We start from the raw sequence: 19,077 nt of genomic DNA on the forward strand, positions 1-19,077 counted from the left end.
CGTGAGATTCTGACTTACTTGTCAGCGGATCTATTCCCTTCTTGGCTTGCATTCTTGTGTGATGTTGGGGAACCCCAAGTGGCAACTGATTGTGGGTGGCCTCTAGTTGTTGAGGGCAGCCTCTATCTAACAGCCAGCACAATACTGAAGCCCTTACTCCTATAACCGTAATAAATTAAGGATGGTGTAAGCACAGACCCACTCGTACTCAGCGCAGTCTTCCCGCAACTGCGCAGGCGCCAGGACCTCTGGGCGCCGCGCGCCCCCCGCGGTGCCCCGCCCCGTCGCGATGCACGACGGGAAGGCCAAGATGGACGCGTCCATTTGAACGTCTCGCACGCCTGTCTACTATTAGCAGTCACACACGCTGCTGTTTCCCGTTCTTCCTCCGGAAAAGGGCAGGGAAAGGGGATGAGAAGCTGCAGTGGCCGAGGAGTAATCGTGACCGAGCCCGCTGGTGCCCTCGGGCCTCCTCGGCCCCCGCGCCTCCGGGGAGCAGCCGGGGCTCACCGCGCCTGACGCGTCCCGAGTTACACAGGTGCGGGCCAGGGCCCGCAGCGCCTGGTGGTCTGTCGCGCGCCCCGTGACTCTCGCACCGGTCCCGTGGACGCCTCTCACCCGGTGACTCCAGGGTGGGCGCTCTGCGGCTCCCTGGGCTGAGGGGCTCCCGGCCTACGGGTTGGGCTTTCCGGGGTGCGCCTTCACGCTCACTCCTCGCGGACCAATTTCCTGAGTTAAACGCGGCGTCCCCTTTTTCGCTTCAGCTTCTAGATTGGCCCAGTAGCCCCTCTGAGCGGGTTTTCTGAGTCCTAGGCTTTTTTGTTGGTTTTACCACCCCCTACAGAGGCTGGGAAGCTCTACCTTTTTTGTGGAGACTCCAGGTCCCGTGTGTGTGCATTTAGGTCACCTCTTTTTGGCATGGTAGTTTTTGTTCCTGGTATTCAATGCTGATATTTTGATTTATAGGATATCAATTTAATATAGTACTTTTATGCGTTGCTCTTTATGTTGCCCCTAACAATTAAAAATAAATTTGTAGGAGTTTGAGGCACTGTAAAACTATTAAATATGTTGTCTTAGTCAGTACAAAAAGATACTGTACTGTAAAAATAATTCTGTGGTTAATAATTCTGTAGTTTTCCCTCAGAGTTATAAGGGAATAACATTACAGAATCATATAACTAAAGTTGGATAAAGTCACAAGTTCTTTAACGTTGGTTGTCCTATTGAGTAGAACATAGGAAGTCCAGCTAAGTTTTGTTGTTCTCTTGTAAGTTTTATAAGGCACTCTAAGTTATGTCCCAAGTTGAAGTGTTCTCAATACTGATTTTTTCTAGCAGGAGGGGGAAAACCCTTGTGTCATATTTTGTGACATATAGTTATCTCAGGAATAGCATTTAATTCACAGGGAAATAACTGCGTTTCTACAGGAGCTGCATAAAAACTACATAGGCTTTAAGGTGTTTGTGCAGCAAAGAAAACTGATGGCAGAATGACCTCAGATGAGAAATCCAAGTCAAATTTAATTAAACCTTTTTAACCTTGAGTCCTGTCTCACACACTCTAAAGGTTGTCTATAGTGCTGATATCAAATGTTTGTTTTGATTTCTGTGTCTGAGGATTACAGTTTAAATGTGATGCCATGAAACTCGTTTTTATTGTAGGTGTTTCAGAGACAGAATTAGCAACCACCTTTTATACGATGTTATACAGTGTCAGAATTTTACTGTCTGTCACTTACTATATGTAGAAAGAAGTGTTAGGGAGGGACAGTGGCATATTTCCACCTACAGGTCATCCATATCTTTGTGGTAATAAACTGTAGTGTAATTGATTATATTAATTAAAAGTTAAGACTCTTAAACCTGTTACAAGCATGACTGTTCCATGGCTAGTTATTCATGTCTTGGTTCTGTGGGCTTAGTCCAATACTTGAAATTGGTTGTAGTTATATATTTAGGTGGGATTGGGGTGATGAAACTACTTATGACATTTGATAACTTATTAGGTCTTTTGTGGATTGGTCAGTTGAAAGCTGTAATTCAGACCTCTGATGAATTAGAATAATATGTGGTTCTTTTTGTTTGTTTCATTCCAATATGCCAGTAATCCCTAAAGTGTACTTTTCAAATGAGGTTCCAGCATCTGAACAGAAATGACCTTAAATGTTGAAAAGCCAAATATCATGGGACTGTAAAGTACTTGTCTAAATACTTCATATATGAAGTGTGGAAAAATTAGCATATAATAGTAGGAAATGTGGGATAGGTGTTGTGGGACATAAGTACTTGTCTCAATTCAGTGTTTTCCTACAGTGGTAACTGTCTGTTTGCCAGTTAGTCTCTGATGAAAATGTGGTGATAACCACAATTGCCTGAAAGAGTCAGGTCTGGAATGCTCTTTAATGGTACAATTACTTTTACACCTACAATATGATAGGATTATTTGACACTTATTTAAGTACTAATGACTCTTATGTTTATGGTATTTTTATTCTGGTTTTGACTCTAGACGCTGACCAGAATGTGTTTGAATTCATACAGAAATAATGTTGATATTTGGAACCGATGTCGAACTTCTATGAAGAAAGGTCAACGATGATTGCAGCCGGGGATTTGCAGGAATTTGTTCCTTTTGGTCGAGACCACTGCAAGCACCACCCTAATGCTTTGAACCTTCAGCCTCGCCAGCTGCAGCCAGCCTCTGAATTATGGTCTTCTGATGGTGCTGCTGGCTTGGTGGGATCCCTTCAGGAGGTTACAATCCATGAGAAACAGAAGGTTCCATTAAGTTTCCCATTATATTTTTGAAATGTAGATTGATATAATCTACTTGTGATTTAAGGCTACCCAGATGCAACTGAGAAATGAGGATGATGCTACTTCTAGGGTAGAGGTTAAGGTTTTTTTTTTTTTTTTTTAAGATGACCGGTGAGGGGATCTTAACCCTTGACTTGGTGTTGTCAGCACCACACTCAGCCAGTGAGCGAACCGGCCATCCCTATATGGGATCCGAACCCGGGGCCTTGGTGTTATCAGCACTGCACTCTCCCGAGTGAGCCACGGGCCGGCCCAGAGGTTAAGGTTTTGTAATTTTAATCCATGCTAAAATAATGACTTTATAACAGTGACTTTATTGTGTCCTAGTGTCATAGGTATTTATGTAGACATAGTATATAATTTGTGGTTTTATAATGAGAGTCAAGTTCAGTACTATGATTATGGTCCATTTTAAACATCTTTTTCTTTACTTAGTGTGTAGGGACCAGATTTCTTGTTATTTGATGTTTAAATGGTAGAGATTAGAAATGGTCCCTGCTGCAATCTAGAGTAGAGGAGAAATGCCATATAAGTATGTAGAGTAGTACTTAAATAGAGGAATGAAATGTAAGTGTGTATCAGGAAATCAATCCATCCTGCCTCATTCCATTTTCATATCCCTTTGGGATACCAAAATCTCAAGGAGGGAAAGTCTGTGTAGCTGGAAATTGAAACATCTCTTTTTTCCATTCATTTCAATGGGTGGGACAAGGGAAGGAAAGTGAATGTATATGTAGCTGTGAAACAGTCTGCGTTGTGTGTAAACTCCCCCAGTGATTCCCATGTGCACCTCACTTTCCCATCCCCCCAAACGCTTAATACATCTTTTTAGTCTCCCAAGCATGTAGTTTCATTTTGAGGTCTAGAGATAAGGTATAATTTTTATTCGTTTATATTTTTGGCAGAGAAATATAGAGGTGTAATAGAAAACATTTAATATGGAAAATTCTTGAGTAAATTCTTGTTAATGAAATCCTTTAAGATATACTCTACATATTCTACTTTGTTAATCACTGCACTAGCTCTTGTAGGAGTGGGGCTTGGATTGCATCTTAATCCATAGGCGAATAAATCTTGCTTCAGACTATTGAAAAAGAAAAAGAGTGCTTGAATATGTCTTACATGTGTTAATTTTTAAGGAAAGCTGGCAGTTAAGGAAAGGCATAAGTGAAATTGGAGAAGAAGCGGACTATGATGAGGAACTCTATGTGGCTGGAAATATGGTGATCTGGAGCAAAGGAAGTAAAAGCCAGGCACTGGCCGTTTATAAAGCGTTTACAGTTGACAGTCCTGTTCAACAGGTGAGTTGATTTGAATTTTAGCATTTGATTGACTATTCTGCTTCTGTTTTAAAATTAACAGAAATGATAAAAACAACATAATAATCCCAGCACCTGGGTATACATTTTAACATGTAGTGAAGATAATGGCAAGAAAATAAAGATTTCATTTTTTTTTTTTTTTTTGGCACCTGGCTAGTACACAGGTCCAAACCCTTGACCTTAGAAAGAATTTTTTATTTCATATATCATCACTTTTTTACACTATCCTTTGCCAATTTAATGATAATCTTTAGATACTCTGCTCTTGGGTGATTAAATTTATTTTCATCAAAAACTTATAAGACATTAGGGTACAAAAGTATTTTAGTACATGATTGTAATTGATTGCTAAGTACTGAATAAGTAAAAACTGTTGGGTTCATGGTGATACCCAAAAAAAGAAAGGAAAACAAACCTGATTTGCTTCCATTGCAGTTGGCTATTACACCTAACTCTGCTCTGAATATTGGTAATTAAAAGAATTAAGCATTTGCCATATCTTTGCAGGAAAATATGTAGTTCATCTCCATTTCATGAAGGAAAACTTACTTATAGAATAATGCCAACTAATAAACGTAGAAGGAATTGATAGAATTAGAAAATCACCATTTTGTAACCTCCAGCATAATAATTGATTCAGACAAAGGTTTTGAGTGAAGGGATGTTAGCATGGCACGAAGGTATCACTCTGTGGATTACTTGCTGAATATGAAGGAACAGAGATGTACTTCTACTTGGGAGTTATCTGTTGGTCTCCACTTCAACCAAGTGATTGAGTTTAGCATAACCCACAGTGGGATGAAAGAATAGTATGTATCTCCAGCCATAATGCCAGATGAAGTACATGATGTGTTCTACTAAGTTTTTTTCCCCAGAAGTATTTAACCTGAATGTTTAGATCGAATGTGTAGTTAATAGGAAATACGGGGACTAGAGGATTCAATTTTAAAATATCACGAGATGAGGAGTGGGTTAGAGGTATAGGTGAGATAAGAATAGTTGAAAGTTGATAATTATTGAAGCTGGTTGATGGGGACTTATTATCTTATTCTGTTTACTTTATATATATTTGAAATTTTTCATAATAAAAAGTTTAAAGAAAAAATAGACATGAGAAAATAATTAGACAAACCCAGAATATGGGACAGTCTATATTCTAGTCTCTTTCAAAAAGTCAGTCATGGAGAAAAGAAAAAAATAGGAACTATTCTAGATTAAAAGAGCTAAAGGGACATCACCAAATGCAATATTATTTGAACCTTGTTAAGTGAACTTTGATTGAATTCTGGTTTTAGGAAACTAGCTAAAAAAGACTTTTTAAGGAAAATTTGGGAAAGTTGAAAATGGACTAGATATTAGGTGATGTTAGAGAATTTTTATTATGTTTTTTAGGAGGGATGATGGTTTCATGGTTTTATAGGAGAACGTCTTTATTGCTAGGAAGTGCATGATGAAGTGCTTAGGGGTGAAGTGTCATGATGTGGTGCAATTTATTTTCCGGTAGTCAACACTCCCCCTTTAAAGAAATCCTACATGCACACACATAAATATGGCAAAATGTTAATGATTATTGGATTTAGGTGAAAAAGATAGTCATTGTATTATTTCAACTTATTGAAAATTTTTAGAATAGAAAGTTGGGGGGAAAAACTAATACATTTATTGTAGTTGAATTAGGGATTAAGCTGTTGACATGAGGTTTTAGAGGCTTTGACTAATGTTGAGTTCCTTGTTTGTAAAAACTGAAATCTTTTTATTGTACTTGGACATTGCACCCCACCCCGCCAACTATTTCCTGATGAGCATTGTACTCTCTCACTACTTATTGGAAAGGATAAACTGAGTTATTCTAAAATTTAAGGGCATGTGTGTAAGCATTTCTGTACAGGAATGTCGAAGCCAGTGATCTTTTTGATGATAATTTTTTCTCTATGTGACCCATGTAGTTAGTATAGATGTGAAAAGTGGATTTGATGATATCCAAATAGTTCTTTGCTTCTATGTTTCCATCTTAATTTCTCCAAGGAACAATTGCTTGTTTACTAGATTCCATGAATGTGCAGTTACATGTATTGTCTCCTTTATGTTAAGTTGCTTGTTAGTTGTAATCATAGGATTTAGAATTTCAGTCCTTTTGGTCCGGAAAATATATTGTTACTTAGTCTTCTTGCTAATATGAAGAAAGATAATTTTATGTTGTGGTTAATAATACCAAGTGTATATGACTCAGATTCTATTTGTTTATTTTTATTCATTCTACAAGTGTTTGGTGTCACTCTGTTTCAGACATTGTACTTTGTGCTGGGACTACAGAGATGAATATACAAACCAAACATAAACTAAAGTGCTATATTCTGAGTGATTTATAATAAGTGTGTCCACAGTGTAGTAAGAGGCTGAAGAGAGGGTTTTTCAAAGATGATGCTATTTAAATTGGAAATTGGTGAAAGAAGGGCGTTCTACGCAGAGGGAATTGCAACAAAAAGAATTATGGTAAAGCATGACTTTTTCTAAGTTCAGAATGGCTGTACACAAGATGTGGGTGTGGAGAGATGCAAATGGGTGCTAGATGGATCCAGACTGAAGGGCCTTGTATATAAACCAAGGAATTTTGATTTTTTTTTTTTTTTTAAAGATGACCGGTAAGGGGGTCTTAACACTTGACTTGGTGTTATCAACACGACGTTCAGCTAGTGAGCGAACCGGCCATCCCTATATAACCTGTGGCCTTGGTGTTATCAGCACCGTACTCTCCCGAGTGAGCCATGGGCCAGCCCAGGAATTTGGATTTTAACTGTATGCAGAAGGGAGCCTACCAAGGATTTTTAAATGGAAAGTAATCAGATTTGTATTATGAGAAGAGATTTCTTTGATGGCAGTATATAGGATTGATTGGAGAGTAGGGAGACTTGTCAGGAACACTATTTTGTGGTAATTTAGGTGAAAGAGATTGGTTCCTTGAAAGGGAGGACAGGTGAGAAAAAAAGCTGAGAGAGATGTGAAATGGACTAGTTGTCTTTTAGATATCAGGGGTAAAGGAGACATTAAAATATTGAGTTTTAGAGACTGAGAAGATGGGATTTCATAAAAAGAAGTTGAGACTATAATAGCTGCAGTATAAATTTTGGACATTTCAGATTGGAGTGCAGCTCTGATGCATGTTTTTCTTCACGAATTTTCATTTGCTAAAATGCTATTCAAAACTTCTACAACTCAACAGCAAAAAACCAAAAAACTCAGTTTTCAAATACGGCATTTAAAAAGGATTTAAATAGACATTTCTCTAAAGAAGATAGAGAAATGACCAGTAAGCACACGAAAAGGTACTCAACATTACTATTCACTAGGCAAATGCAAATTACAACCATCATGAGATACCATTTCACGCCCATTAGTTTGGCTGTTATCAAAAAAACCAGAAAAATGACAAGTGTTGGTAAGGATGTCCAGAAATTGGAACGCTTGTGTATTACTGGTGCTGTGGAAAACAGTGTGGTGGGTTCCTCGAAAAGTTGCACATAGGGTATCATGTAATCCAGCAATTCTACTTCTTACAGAATTGAAAGCATGGACTCAAACAGATACTTAACACACCAGTGTTCATAGCAGCATTATTCATGATAGCCAAAAGGTAAAACTAGCTCATGCATCCATTGACAGATGAATGGGTAAACAATTTGGTGAATATATGCCAATGGTGGAATATTATTCAGCATTAGAAAGAAATGGAATTATCATCCATGTTACAACATGGATGAAACTTGGAAACATTATGTTAAGTGAAATGAACCAGACACAAAAGGACAAATAGTGTGTAATTACACGTGTATGAGGTTCCTAGCATAGGCTAATTCATAGGGAAAATGGAATAGAGGTTACCAAGGCTAAGGGGAAGGGAAATGGGGAGTTATTGTTTAATGGACATGGAGTTTCTGTTTGGGATGAGGAAAAAATTCTGGAAATGAATAGTGGTGAGGTTGTACAACATTGTGAATCTATTTAATGCCACTGAGTTGTATAGTTAAACTTGATTAAAATGATAAATTTTATGTTCTGTATGTTTTACTGCAATTAAAAACACATACAGATGCCATTAAATAATTTCAATAAGTGATTGTCAGGCATGTCAGTTAAAGTTGAATGGCTTTTCCTAGTACATGTTTTCTAGGATGGGTCTTTAAGAAGGGGAGATGTTTTTCTTAGTATGTTTTCTAAAGTGAGTTTAGAGAGTGTAAGAATGATAAGATCAATCGGTAAGTCTGGAGATTATAAAGTAGCTTACCAATTTTAAATTCTTTAGATAATCTTTAGCTTTGTATAGGATATAGGGTTTAATACAAGTTGAGCCACTACTTGAATTTTTGCTGCAAGTCTTCTATCTAGTAGGTTTTTTGATTTTGTTTTCCCTTCTCTTTTCATAAAAGTTAATTGCAAATAGTTTATCTTTCCTTATAATATTTATCATCAATTAGTCTAATTTTATTTTCTTAAATTCTTTTTTGTTCTTATGGTGTACATATTAAGCAGAGGAGGAGGGAAAGTTATTATGTAAATGCCAATATTATTGTTTAGATGTCATTAGTTAAAAGGTTATTATTTAGATACAGTTTTCTTAGGCAAGCATTTTGTTTTGATTTTAGGCATTGTGGTGTGACTTCATTATATCACAGGATAAGTCTGAAAAAGCCTACAGTAAGTGTCTTTTTGAAATTTTATTTCTCTTATGATGAATCCAAATGTTTATCTTGTTTTTTATCCTACATAAGTAGCCACTAGTAATAGTGGTTTAGACTAATCATTTTTATATTGTACATTAAAGAATTTGTGCTGTTAGGATTGAACTCTTTTGGAAAAAAAATCTATAAATCTTGTTGTACCTTTTCTTTTTAGGTAGCTATGAAATAGAAAAATGCATATGTATATTGCAAAGCTCATGTATTAACATGCATAGCATAGAAGGAAAGGATTACATAGCTTCCTTACCATTTCAGGTAAACTTGGGTTTTTTAATTTTTTTCATGTGTTTTTTGAACATTCTTTAAGTAATTGGTTTCAGGTATGTCTTATGTCTCATGTCTTGTAGTAATCAATAATGTTACTTTACTCAAATAAAATAACTGTATTTTGGTAGCTTTAGTGGCTTACTGTTTTTCTGTTCTTTACATAAAAGATAAGTTATTTAAAGAAGTGAATTATGAAGTCTTTTATGAGAGGTTTTTGTCAGTTTAAATGATATACTCATATGAGAAATGATTTTGGTCATATTAAGTAAGACATATGAAAAATACTGGTTTTTTTCCTGTTGCTCATCGTGTTTTTAATGCCTGATATTGTTAAAATTTTATCACCTTGTCATTTTGTTTCTGATACTAGCCACTTGCAGGAATTTCATATTGAACTCCTCTTCCTTAGATTTGATTTTATGTTAGAGTTGCTTGTTAGAATTTCTTTTTTAAAAATGTCATAGTTGGGCCGGCCCCGTGGCTCACTTGGGAGAATGCGGTGCTGGTAGTGCCGAGGCCGTGGGTTCGGATCCTCTATAGGGATGGCTGGTTTGCTCACTGGCTGAGTGTGGTGTGGACGACACCAAGCCAAGGGTTGCGATCCCCTTACCAGTCAAAAAAAAAAAAAAAAAATGTCATAGTTAACGTTACTTTGTAAAGCTCCTACTAAGCTGCAAGAAAATCTAATGTTCTGTAATGTTTTTAAAAAATATTTTATAAGGAGTAGGTTCTCTTACTTCTGTCTTCTCCCACCTTTTTACCTGATAGGTTGCAAATGTTTGGCCCACTAAATATGGATTGTTGTTCGAACGAAGCACTTCACATGAGGTACCTCCAGGTCCACCCAGGTATTCATTTTATTCGGTTCAGAATATTATTACTTGAGCTTTTTTTTGTGTTGGTTCTGAGGTAAAATTGTTTACCTAAAAGTTTGGGATGGTGATAACTTCCATGCTAACAACATTGATTTCATATGCCATTTTCTCTCATCTCAGTATTATGCACTCATGAGCACTACTCACTTGGCAGTTAATTATCTACAGCTTTTTTCCCCCCGAGTAATAAAGTTAAGCAAGCAAAAAGCTTAAAGATAACAAAATTCAATTCTTAGTGCTGCTTTTTTTCATTGTGCTACTTTGGCCAAATCATTAGAACTTTCTTAGCTATAGTTTCCTTATCTGTTACAGGATTACTGCCATTTACCTTCTTGGATTTATGCAAAAATTAAATGAGCTAAATATACATAAGCTTTGACATAGGGCCTAGTAGGTATTAGGTGCACAATAAATAGTAGATGCTTATCGATGGTGTGTTTATCTTGCCTTGCTATAAATTGTGAGGTCACTGAAGGACAGGAACATATAGCACCTGTCATAGTGTGGTCTAAGAGGTAGACACTTGCTAAGTTTTAAAAAAAGTGCTTATCGAATTTAGTCTTTCTTTATTGATAGAGAAAGCCTGTTTTTGCCTTTTTTAAAAAAATCACTTCTTAAAAAATACAGACTTTTTATTTACTTGAAGTGTTTTTTCTTTTTCTTTTTTTTTTTAAGTGCACTCCTTTGTAAGCAAGTGTAGGAGACTAAATTTCTTTCTCAGCTTCCATAGATGCACTGCCACTAAGAGAGATAAATTCAAAAAAAGACTGCTTTGTGTCCATATTCCATTGGTACTGTAATGTGATGACTGCTGTTTACAGATATTTCCTGGGCTCTGTTGATTTCCCTATGTGTGTGTAGGTATGTAATTACCTAAGTAAGAGGAGAGATTTCTGGGAATGAAATAGAAGATACTGTGAAAAACAGTACATAGAGAGTTTAGGAGAGAGCTTAGGTTGCTTTTTGAGACAGTAAGTTTCTAGTTGCTTGTGGAATCTGGAGAAGATATTTCTTTGTAAGGGAAGTGCAAAATTTATGTACAAACATAGTCATCTTATATTGGTGATTGTTTGATTATTTATTTGTTTATTGCTAGAGAACCATTACCCACTATGTTCAGCATGCTGCATCCACTAGATGAAATAACCCCACTTGTTTGTAAATCTGGAAGTAAGTGTATTTTTATATTCTTTTGCATAAACTCTTTCTTTGACTTTGGGGACGGGTAAGATAAAAAAAAAAGGAGCTTATATGGAAACTGATTTGTTTTATAAAAATAATATAATTTAAGCATTTTACAGGAATAACTTCTATTATGAAAGTAATTCATATTAAAGCAAGAACTTGAATACCATCATATTAACTGTTCAGCAGTTATTCTAGTAAAAAGAAGGCATATAAATCAATCAGGGATACTGATATGTTTACTAACCTGCCTGTAGATGGCTCTGTTCCTTAATAACTAATAAGTGAGTGAATGCTACTTGGAGGAACTGAAGGTTTTTCTTTTTTTTTTTTTTAAGGGCCTTATGCCTATAGTGTGTAAATTTTAACATTTCATTTTTCCTGCTCTTGATAACATAATTATCTGGGGCTCAGAACTTTTAATATTTCCTACAACTATTTCTAGATGCTTATCTTTAAATTTTAAGTTTGGCTAAACATGATAGATAATTATAAATAATTATAATTGGACTTGAAGGCTGAAAAAATATTTATAGTCCTTGATGTTTTTATTGTTATGACTTTATCCCCAGTACCAATGGCATTTCCTTGCTTATATTCTGAAATACCACTGAGGTTTTTATCTTCTATGTCACAGGTTGGCAAACTACAGTCTGCAGCTTGTTTTTGTAAAGCTTATGAGTTAAAAATGGTTTTTACCTTTTTAAAAGGTTGTAGAAAACAACTAAGATTATGCAACAGAGTCAGTATGTGGACCACAAAGCCTAAACCATTTACTCTTTGGCCTTTTACAGAAAAAATGTGTTGGCAATTTTATATTATGTTGATAACAATTGCAAACAACCCAAATAAACATGTTAGAGCCTAAGATTAAGTGGTATGCAGCCATTATTGACTGTGTTTTTGAATAGTATCTAATGACCTCAGGAATTTCTTATTCATAATGTCAAGTATTATACAAAACTGTAAATACAGTATGACTCTAATTTCGTCAAAACCTATGAAGTGTGTGTACAAGTATAGAAAAAAATAGGGAGAAAAGCTTGGTAATGTATTAATAGTGGATATTTTGAGATAGTGGCAAGAGTGATTTTTATTTATTTCTTAAAAAGCATTTCTTATTTTTGTGAAATCACATTTTCTATTTTTCAGTTTTTTAACTAAAAGGGAAGCATTTAGCTGTTATGTAAGGATATAGAAACCAGTATTTGAACTTTAGAAGTAAAAGCTGAACTCACTAGGAAAAGACTTGTTTTGCACGTGTAACCGAAAAACAGAAACAGTAGTGTACTGTTCAGCATTGTTTAAATAGTTATTATGAAAAACAGATTTCATATAGAAGAAAAGAACAAATAAGAAAGTCAAACTTGACAGAATAGTTGATTGCAATTTATGAATAAATTGGTTGTTGGAGTTGTGGACCTTTTACCTGTGGCTGATGAATTTTAACCGTAAATCAGCACAAATCTTCCACATCTAATTGCATGTATGTGAAATTGACACTTGTAATACTCTAATCTTTAATGTATTTTAAGGAAGTTGATGCCCAAATTAAATTTATTAAAAATTTTGGGGCGGCCCTGTGGCTCACTTGGGACAGTGTGGTGCTGGTAGCGCCGAGGCCGCGGGTTTGGATCCTATATAGGGATGGCTGGTGCGCTCACTGGCTGAGTGCAGTGCGGACTGCACTGTGCCGAGGGTTGCGATCCTCTTACCTGTCAGAAAAAAAAAAAATTGGGGGTGAATTATGTAATATATTAATGGATTTTGTGTTTTAATTGGCTTGGTTTCTTCTTTAGGAATTTTAAGAACTCAGTTCGTAAAGATTAGTTTTCTAAAACCCATTGTTCTCTACCTGATTGTTTCTGTTTTATTTTTGAGGTCTTTTTGGTTCATCACGGGTGCAATACGTTGTAGATCATGCAATGAAAATAGTTTTCCTCAACACTGACCCCTCCATTGTAATGACTTATGATATTGTTCAAAATTTGCATTCTGTGTGGACTCTTCGAAGAGTCAAACCAGAGGTAAGAATGAAGGCAGGTCACCTCTCCTTAATATGAAGTGGTAGTTAATACTGAGTACATTCGCATGTTTTTGGAAGAAATGTGAAATAGATTGAGCTCCTTAGGAAAAAAGAAATATTGTGTCTTTAATGACAGTCTTCTACCTGCATTCTCAAAAGGAAATTGCCCTTTTATTCTAATTATTGTCTTTTTTTTTTTTTTCTTCCCTTCATTTTGACTTAAGGAAGAGAATGTTGTTTTAAAGTTCTCTGAACAGGGGGGAACCCCACAGAATGTAGCCACTAGCAGCTCCCTGACGGCACATCTCAGAAGCCTCTCCAAAGGAGATTCCCCTGTGGCTTCACCTTTTCAGAATTATTCCTCCATTCACAGCCAGAGTCGCTCAACCTCATCACCCAGTCTACACTCTCGCTCACCTTCTATTTCCAACATGGCAGCTCTAAGGTGGAAGTGTTTCCTTGTTTTAAATAAGCTATCCCAAGCAAAAGCTACCTTCTTTTCAAACTTTCTCATATGTTTTGGATGGTTTAAAATTTCTGTTGATAGCTCTTGGGGAGATTTTAGGGAAAATAGCTGTTATCCCAGTTATGCTACTTTTACTAATAATTTCAAGTATATCATGTCACTTTTTTTCCGTGAGTCAAATTTAGAAGCTGCTTGTGCTTGTCATAAGATTGGTTGCCTCGTTTCTACCACTGCATGGCAGCAGTTTGATGAATATTAACTCCAAAAATATTTTGGTATTATTTTCTTTTGCCTTAATTAATATTAGTTTTTTCTTTTTGGTTTTGTTAACTGGTATCTCTCTCTATAGATATATTTATGTAGATATATTGAGTTATAAATCTGTTTTTGTTGATATATATTATATATACACACACACATATATTCTAAAAAGTTCATGGAAATATTCATATGATCTTTTAATTCTATTTTTCCGTGAACTTTGTTAGGTACCCTGGTGTGTGTGTGTGTATTTCTGGTGTTACAGGGACAGTTTTGTTGGTATGTATATGTCCAACTATATAGGACCACAGTTTAGACCTTTTTGAATAATATAAACAGTTCATTTTCTGAGGAAGAAAATGAACTAAGTTTTAGTTTTAAAAGAATGAATTCTTCTAACGAGAATTCTGAATCTTTATAGAATATAGTAAAGCACATTGACATGAACTGTAAATAGCTACCCATTTAAAAATTTTTTTTATTTCTGGCTGAGATTATGCCATGAATGCTATTCTGTATATAGACTTTTGGGAAGGGTATTGAAATGTGTTTTAATTATGTAAACTTGCATTGCTAATTGTGCTATGCTCTCTTCTGTTTATATTGCAGTCGTGCTCATTCTCCTGCCTTAGGAGTACACTCTTTTTCAGGGGTGCAGAGGTTCAACATTTCAAGCCATAATCAATCTCCAAAGAGACACAGTATTTGTCACTCTCCAAACAGTAATTCTACTGGTTCCTTTCTTGCACCAGAAACAGAGCCAATTGTTCCTGAGCTGTGTATTGACCATTTGTGGACAGAAACAATTACTAATTTAAGGTTTGGAGTATATGTATATTTTTTTCGTTTATTTGTCTTTAGCTTCTGGCCAGTAGAGGGATCTGAACCCTTGCTCTTGGTGTTATAACACTGTGCTCTAAACAGCTGAGCCAACCAGCCAGCCCTATATTTTTATATTCAAAGAAAAATGTTGCTAAAAGTTTTGGAAAATATTTGATATTTTGATTAAGCTTTCTTCTAATATAATCAGTTTTTAATACATATAAAAATATATAGAGATCTATATTAAGGCCACCTTAATTGCCTTCAGTTTCAGTAAGAGGATATTAATGATACCAAAGTGATTATAAAAATATAATTTTGTTATTTGATATTTCTTCCTTAACTTAGTAGTAATGACTTCTCAGATTTGAAGTGTTTGATATTTTAGGAAGAAACAACCCATTTCTGTAGATTAGGAAATTTGGGATTTTGAAGTATTTTTCATCCGTTTTCATGTTAGTTGAAACATGAAAAACTCTACTTTTGGGAAACACAGTTCAGACCTCTGTTCTATGTGACCTTTCTCCTTCTATGTTCTCTTTAATAATTTATTAATTCAGCCGTACGCCTGTGTGTTTGTGCTGATTAACAGCTAATAAGTCATTGTCTCTGTCCTCAAAAGAGAGACAAGTAGTTGAAGGATGTTCTGCTGGTAGGGCTTTGGAAAGATGAATAGATATTTGCTAGGCAGGTAAGTGGGGAATGCCACAGTTAGCAGCTGGGATCAGAATAAGAGTTCATAACTGTGAGTGTGTGGTATATTCAGGGAATTGGAGATGCTCTCACTTTGGTTTGTGCAGGGGGCAGGGAAAGGGCTGAGAAAATGGAAGCTTGAGAGAGCGATTGCCCTTTAGGCCTGTTCTATTTGATGAGAGCTGGCTGTAAGAAGGCACTTGATATGCAGGTTGTAAACTCGGCAGAAAGAACAGAGCAATAAATGTGGGAGTTATTGGCTTATAAATGGTGACTGAGGCAAGAGAGTTGGATTAGAATTTAAAGAGTGTGTAGAGGTGGGATACATGAGGTTCCAAGAGGACCTGTGAATGAGCTTGCAGTTGCAGTGATTCTGTTAACTCTGTGGAATTGTATTCAGTAATCGTGTGTATGTGTAATGTTGTAGTGTATGTGCCTTTTCCTACGGAGAAGGTTTTTACATTCGTTAGATTCTCAAAGGGATCTGTGACCTCCAGATAGTGAGTCTATACTCAGTAGTGCAGAATCAGAAGATGGCTAGGATGGAAGTCCTGCAAACTATAGATTTTGGGGGTGATAGAGAAAAAGCCACTATAGAGAGACAAAGCAAGGGAGGTCAGATGAGAGAAAAGCAGGGAATATCATAGAACACACAAAAAGAGCATTTCAAGAATAAGGAGGTGCCAGTATTGCCAGGTGCTGGTGAAGTGTGGTCCTGAGAGGTGAGCTGAGATTGGAGGTGCTTGGATGGCAGTGATTTCACTGGTGACCTTGCCCAGAACATTTTAGGCTTCGAGGGTGGTGGGGGGAAGTGGGGTAGAAAAAGTAAATGGGGACTGAGGAAGTGAACATAGGCATATAAACTGTTTTAAGGAGTTTGCCTTTGAATGAGGATTAGGATACAAAACTAGCTAGAGGAAATCTCAGGGTCAAGGAGAGTTTTGTTTTTGCTGAACTATATTAAAGAAAATTAGTCTTCATGGCATTTTACCCCTAAATACCTCTGTGTGGATCTCTAAAAAGTTAGAACAGTGTTTTTTCTACCTAACCACAGCACCATTTTTCTATCCACTCAAATTAACAATAAGTCCTTCATATTTGGGTATTTGCTGTCCTCAAAGAGGAAAAGCATTGAAAATCCAGGGGAGAGGAAATGATTTATGGAACAAGGAACAGAAAGGAGCACAAGTGGTATATTGACAAAATAAAATTTAAAAAAAAAAAAGAAAGGAACACAAGTGGAGAGACTAGCCTTGGGGAGTGTATTAGTCCGTTTCTGTTGCTTATAACAAAGTATATGGGACTGGGTAATTTGTAAGAACATGAAATTTATTGCTTACAGTTTCTGAGGCTGGGAAGTCCAAAGTCCAAGTAACACAACTGGTGAAGGTCTTGGTGGTGGTGACAGTGACCCCTCCCATTGCAAGATGGTGGAAGTAGAGAAGAGAGAGAGACTCTCTTCTTCTCTTTCTTATCTTCATTTCTTTTCTTTTCTTTTCTTTGCGGCTGGCAGGTTTGGGGATCTGAACCCTTGACCTTGGTGTTATCAGCACCACACTTTCCTAAGTGAGCTAACCAGCCAGCCCTCTCTCCTCTTCTTTTAAAGCCCTCAGAACCATGCCCCTGACCACCATTTTAGTCCATTCACTACTGCACGGTCCTACAATCCAATCACCTCTTCACAGCCACACCTTTCAGTTACCATAATAGGATTTCCCACTTTCTTAACAGTCACAGTGGGGGCTAAGTTTCTAACAGATAAAACTTGCAGAACATAATTCAAGGTTCAGCGAGTTTTGGGGGGGACATAATTCAATCCGTTACGGGAGAAAGAAGGATTCATCAGATACATTGAGCAGGAGGTTGAGCTTCAGCCTTGTAGCCTTGTTTTCTCTGTGAAAGGGAAGGCAAATGCATGTTATTTATTAGAGGATGGGAGTGGGGAATAGGTAGTCAGGAAAGCAGAGATGTAAATACAGGTTGATCATTCCAAATCCCAAATCTAAAATGTGCTGAAATCTGAAACTTTTGGAGCACTGGTGTGCCACAAGTGGAAAATTCCACACCTGGCGTCATGTGACAGGTCACAGTCAAAACATAAGTGCACAACACAGTTTATTCAGCACCCTCAAGGAAACAGACCCTTCTAGCCTTCTTCAGCTGTGATATATCTTCTGTGCATACCCAGATTGCCTCACGCAAGCACACCCACAAATGGTAATGAAATGGCACTTGTGCAGGCTGGACACGCCAACAATAGGTTTCACGTGATGCCATACGTGAGGCCAGGACCTGTGTGGGTAATACAGTGGCATCTTTGCTTTCTGATGGTTCGATGTAAACAAGGTTTGTTTCATGCACGATATTATTAAAAAATACTGTATAAAATTACCTTCAGGCTATGTGTATAAGGTGTATGTGAAACATAAGTGAATTTTTTATTTAGACTTGGGTCCCATCCCCAAGATATCTCATTATGTATAGGCAAATATTTTAAAATCTAAGAAAATCTGAAATCCGAAATACTTTTGGTTCCTGTTGAACTAGGTTCTCTCTGTTTTTGTTCCTCATGTGTATAATAAAATTTCTGTCATGTAAATTTAGCCCTTAAGTTTTTATTTCTATGTTGATGTCTATATAAAAGGAATAAAATTTTCTCAAGTAAAAAAAAAATTCCTACATTTAAAAATCCTTTTTCTTTAAATATTTTATTGGTAAGTTGAATATATCACAGATCCCTCTTATACTTCTGTACTACTTTAGAAAGAAAGGTTTGGGAATTAAGAGGTATGGTTTAAAAAAGAGGAGTGAAGTGGGGCCTAATCTGAGAGAGAGAGAGGTTAGAGAGGAAAGGTCATGTTATAAAAAATCTGACCCTTTAGACACTTTAAGTGGTAGGAATGCAAGTTTGCATTTCTTTATAATTAGGTGGCTTGCATAGTAGTATGGAATTAAAAAGTCCATTTAAATAATAATTAAGTTTATTATAAATTTTCTGAAGAAAGCTATGTAATGGGCTCCCAATCAAGGAGCTGGAAGGAATCTTAGTGATCATGAAGTTTAATTCTCAGAAGTGCCTTTGTGTCTTCCAGTTATTTCTTGACCCAAGTAGTTTTTAGATGTCTTGCAGAATATATTCAGAGACTTAATAGTTACTGTGGTAGATTTTTGGACCAATGCTGACAATGTTTTTATTAATGTATCAATTGCAGAGAGAAAAATTCACAGGCCTCAAAAGTGTTTATTACTTCTGACCTATGCGGGCAAAAGTTTTTGTGTTTTTTAGTAGAGTCCCAGCTCCAGTTACGGTAAGTGTATAGATGTCCCATTGTTTCTGTGTAAATTAGAGCTGCTTTTTCTTTTATTCTGGCTTGGGTAGCTTTATTGAGAAATAATTTCTAATCATAAAATTAACATGTTTTAAGTGTATGATTAAATGACTTTTTGGAAATTTATAGAGTTGTGCAACCATCACCGCAATCCAGTTTTAAAGCATTTCTATTACCGTAAAAAGATTCTCTTGTGCCCATTTGCAGTCAGTCACGTTCCTGTTCCCAGCCTCAGGCAACCACACTCTAAAGGCTTTCTGCCTCTGGAATAGTTTT

The 19,077-nt window shown here is 36.4% G+C and overlaps 1 protein-coding gene across 8 annotated transcripts in view; it reads left to right on the forward strand.

Annotated features, from left to right (window-relative positions):
- Positions 1 to 304: 304 nt before the first annotated feature.
- Positions 305 to 19,077, forward strand: part of ANAPC1 (anaphase promoting complex subunit 1) — a 105,238-nt gene continuing 86,465 nt past the window's right edge. For 3 of the 8 annotated variants that reach the window (XM_063078156.1, XM_063078159.1, XM_063078163.1), the window contains exons 1-11: positions 305 to 538; positions 2,544 to 2,780; positions 3,959 to 4,120; positions 8,782 to 8,833; positions 9,032 to 9,132; positions 9,913 to 9,992; positions 11,116 to 11,189; positions 13,086 to 13,231; positions 13,455 to 13,675; positions 14,567 to 14,776; positions 18,685 to 18,780. In XM_063078156.1, coding sequence (XP_062934226.1) covers positions 2,568 to 2,780; positions 3,959 to 4,120; positions 8,782 to 8,833; positions 9,032 to 9,132; positions 9,913 to 9,992; positions 11,116 to 11,189; positions 13,086 to 13,231; positions 13,455 to 13,675; positions 14,567 to 14,776; positions 18,685 to 18,780 — 1,355 coding nt within the window. In that variant the 5' untranslated portion in view covers positions 305 to 538; positions 2,544 to 2,567. Of the gene's footprint in view, positions 539 to 588; positions 633 to 2,511; positions 2,781 to 3,958; positions 4,121 to 8,781; positions 8,834 to 9,031; positions 9,133 to 9,912; positions 9,993 to 11,115; positions 11,190 to 13,085; positions 13,232 to 13,454; positions 13,676 to 14,566; positions 14,777 to 18,684; positions 18,781 to 19,077 lie in introns of those variants that run through there. The other 5 variants (XM_063078157.1, XM_063078158.1, XM_063078160.1 and 2 more) reach the window with 5 other exon arrangements.

The sequence above is a fragment of the Cynocephalus volans genome, chromosome 14 (genome assembly GCF_027409185.1).
Source record: "Cynocephalus volans isolate mCynVol1 chromosome 14, mCynVol1.pri, whole genome shotgun sequence".
NCBI classification, from domain to species: domain Eukaryota; kingdom Metazoa; phylum Chordata; class Mammalia; order Dermoptera; family Cynocephalidae; genus Cynocephalus; species Cynocephalus volans.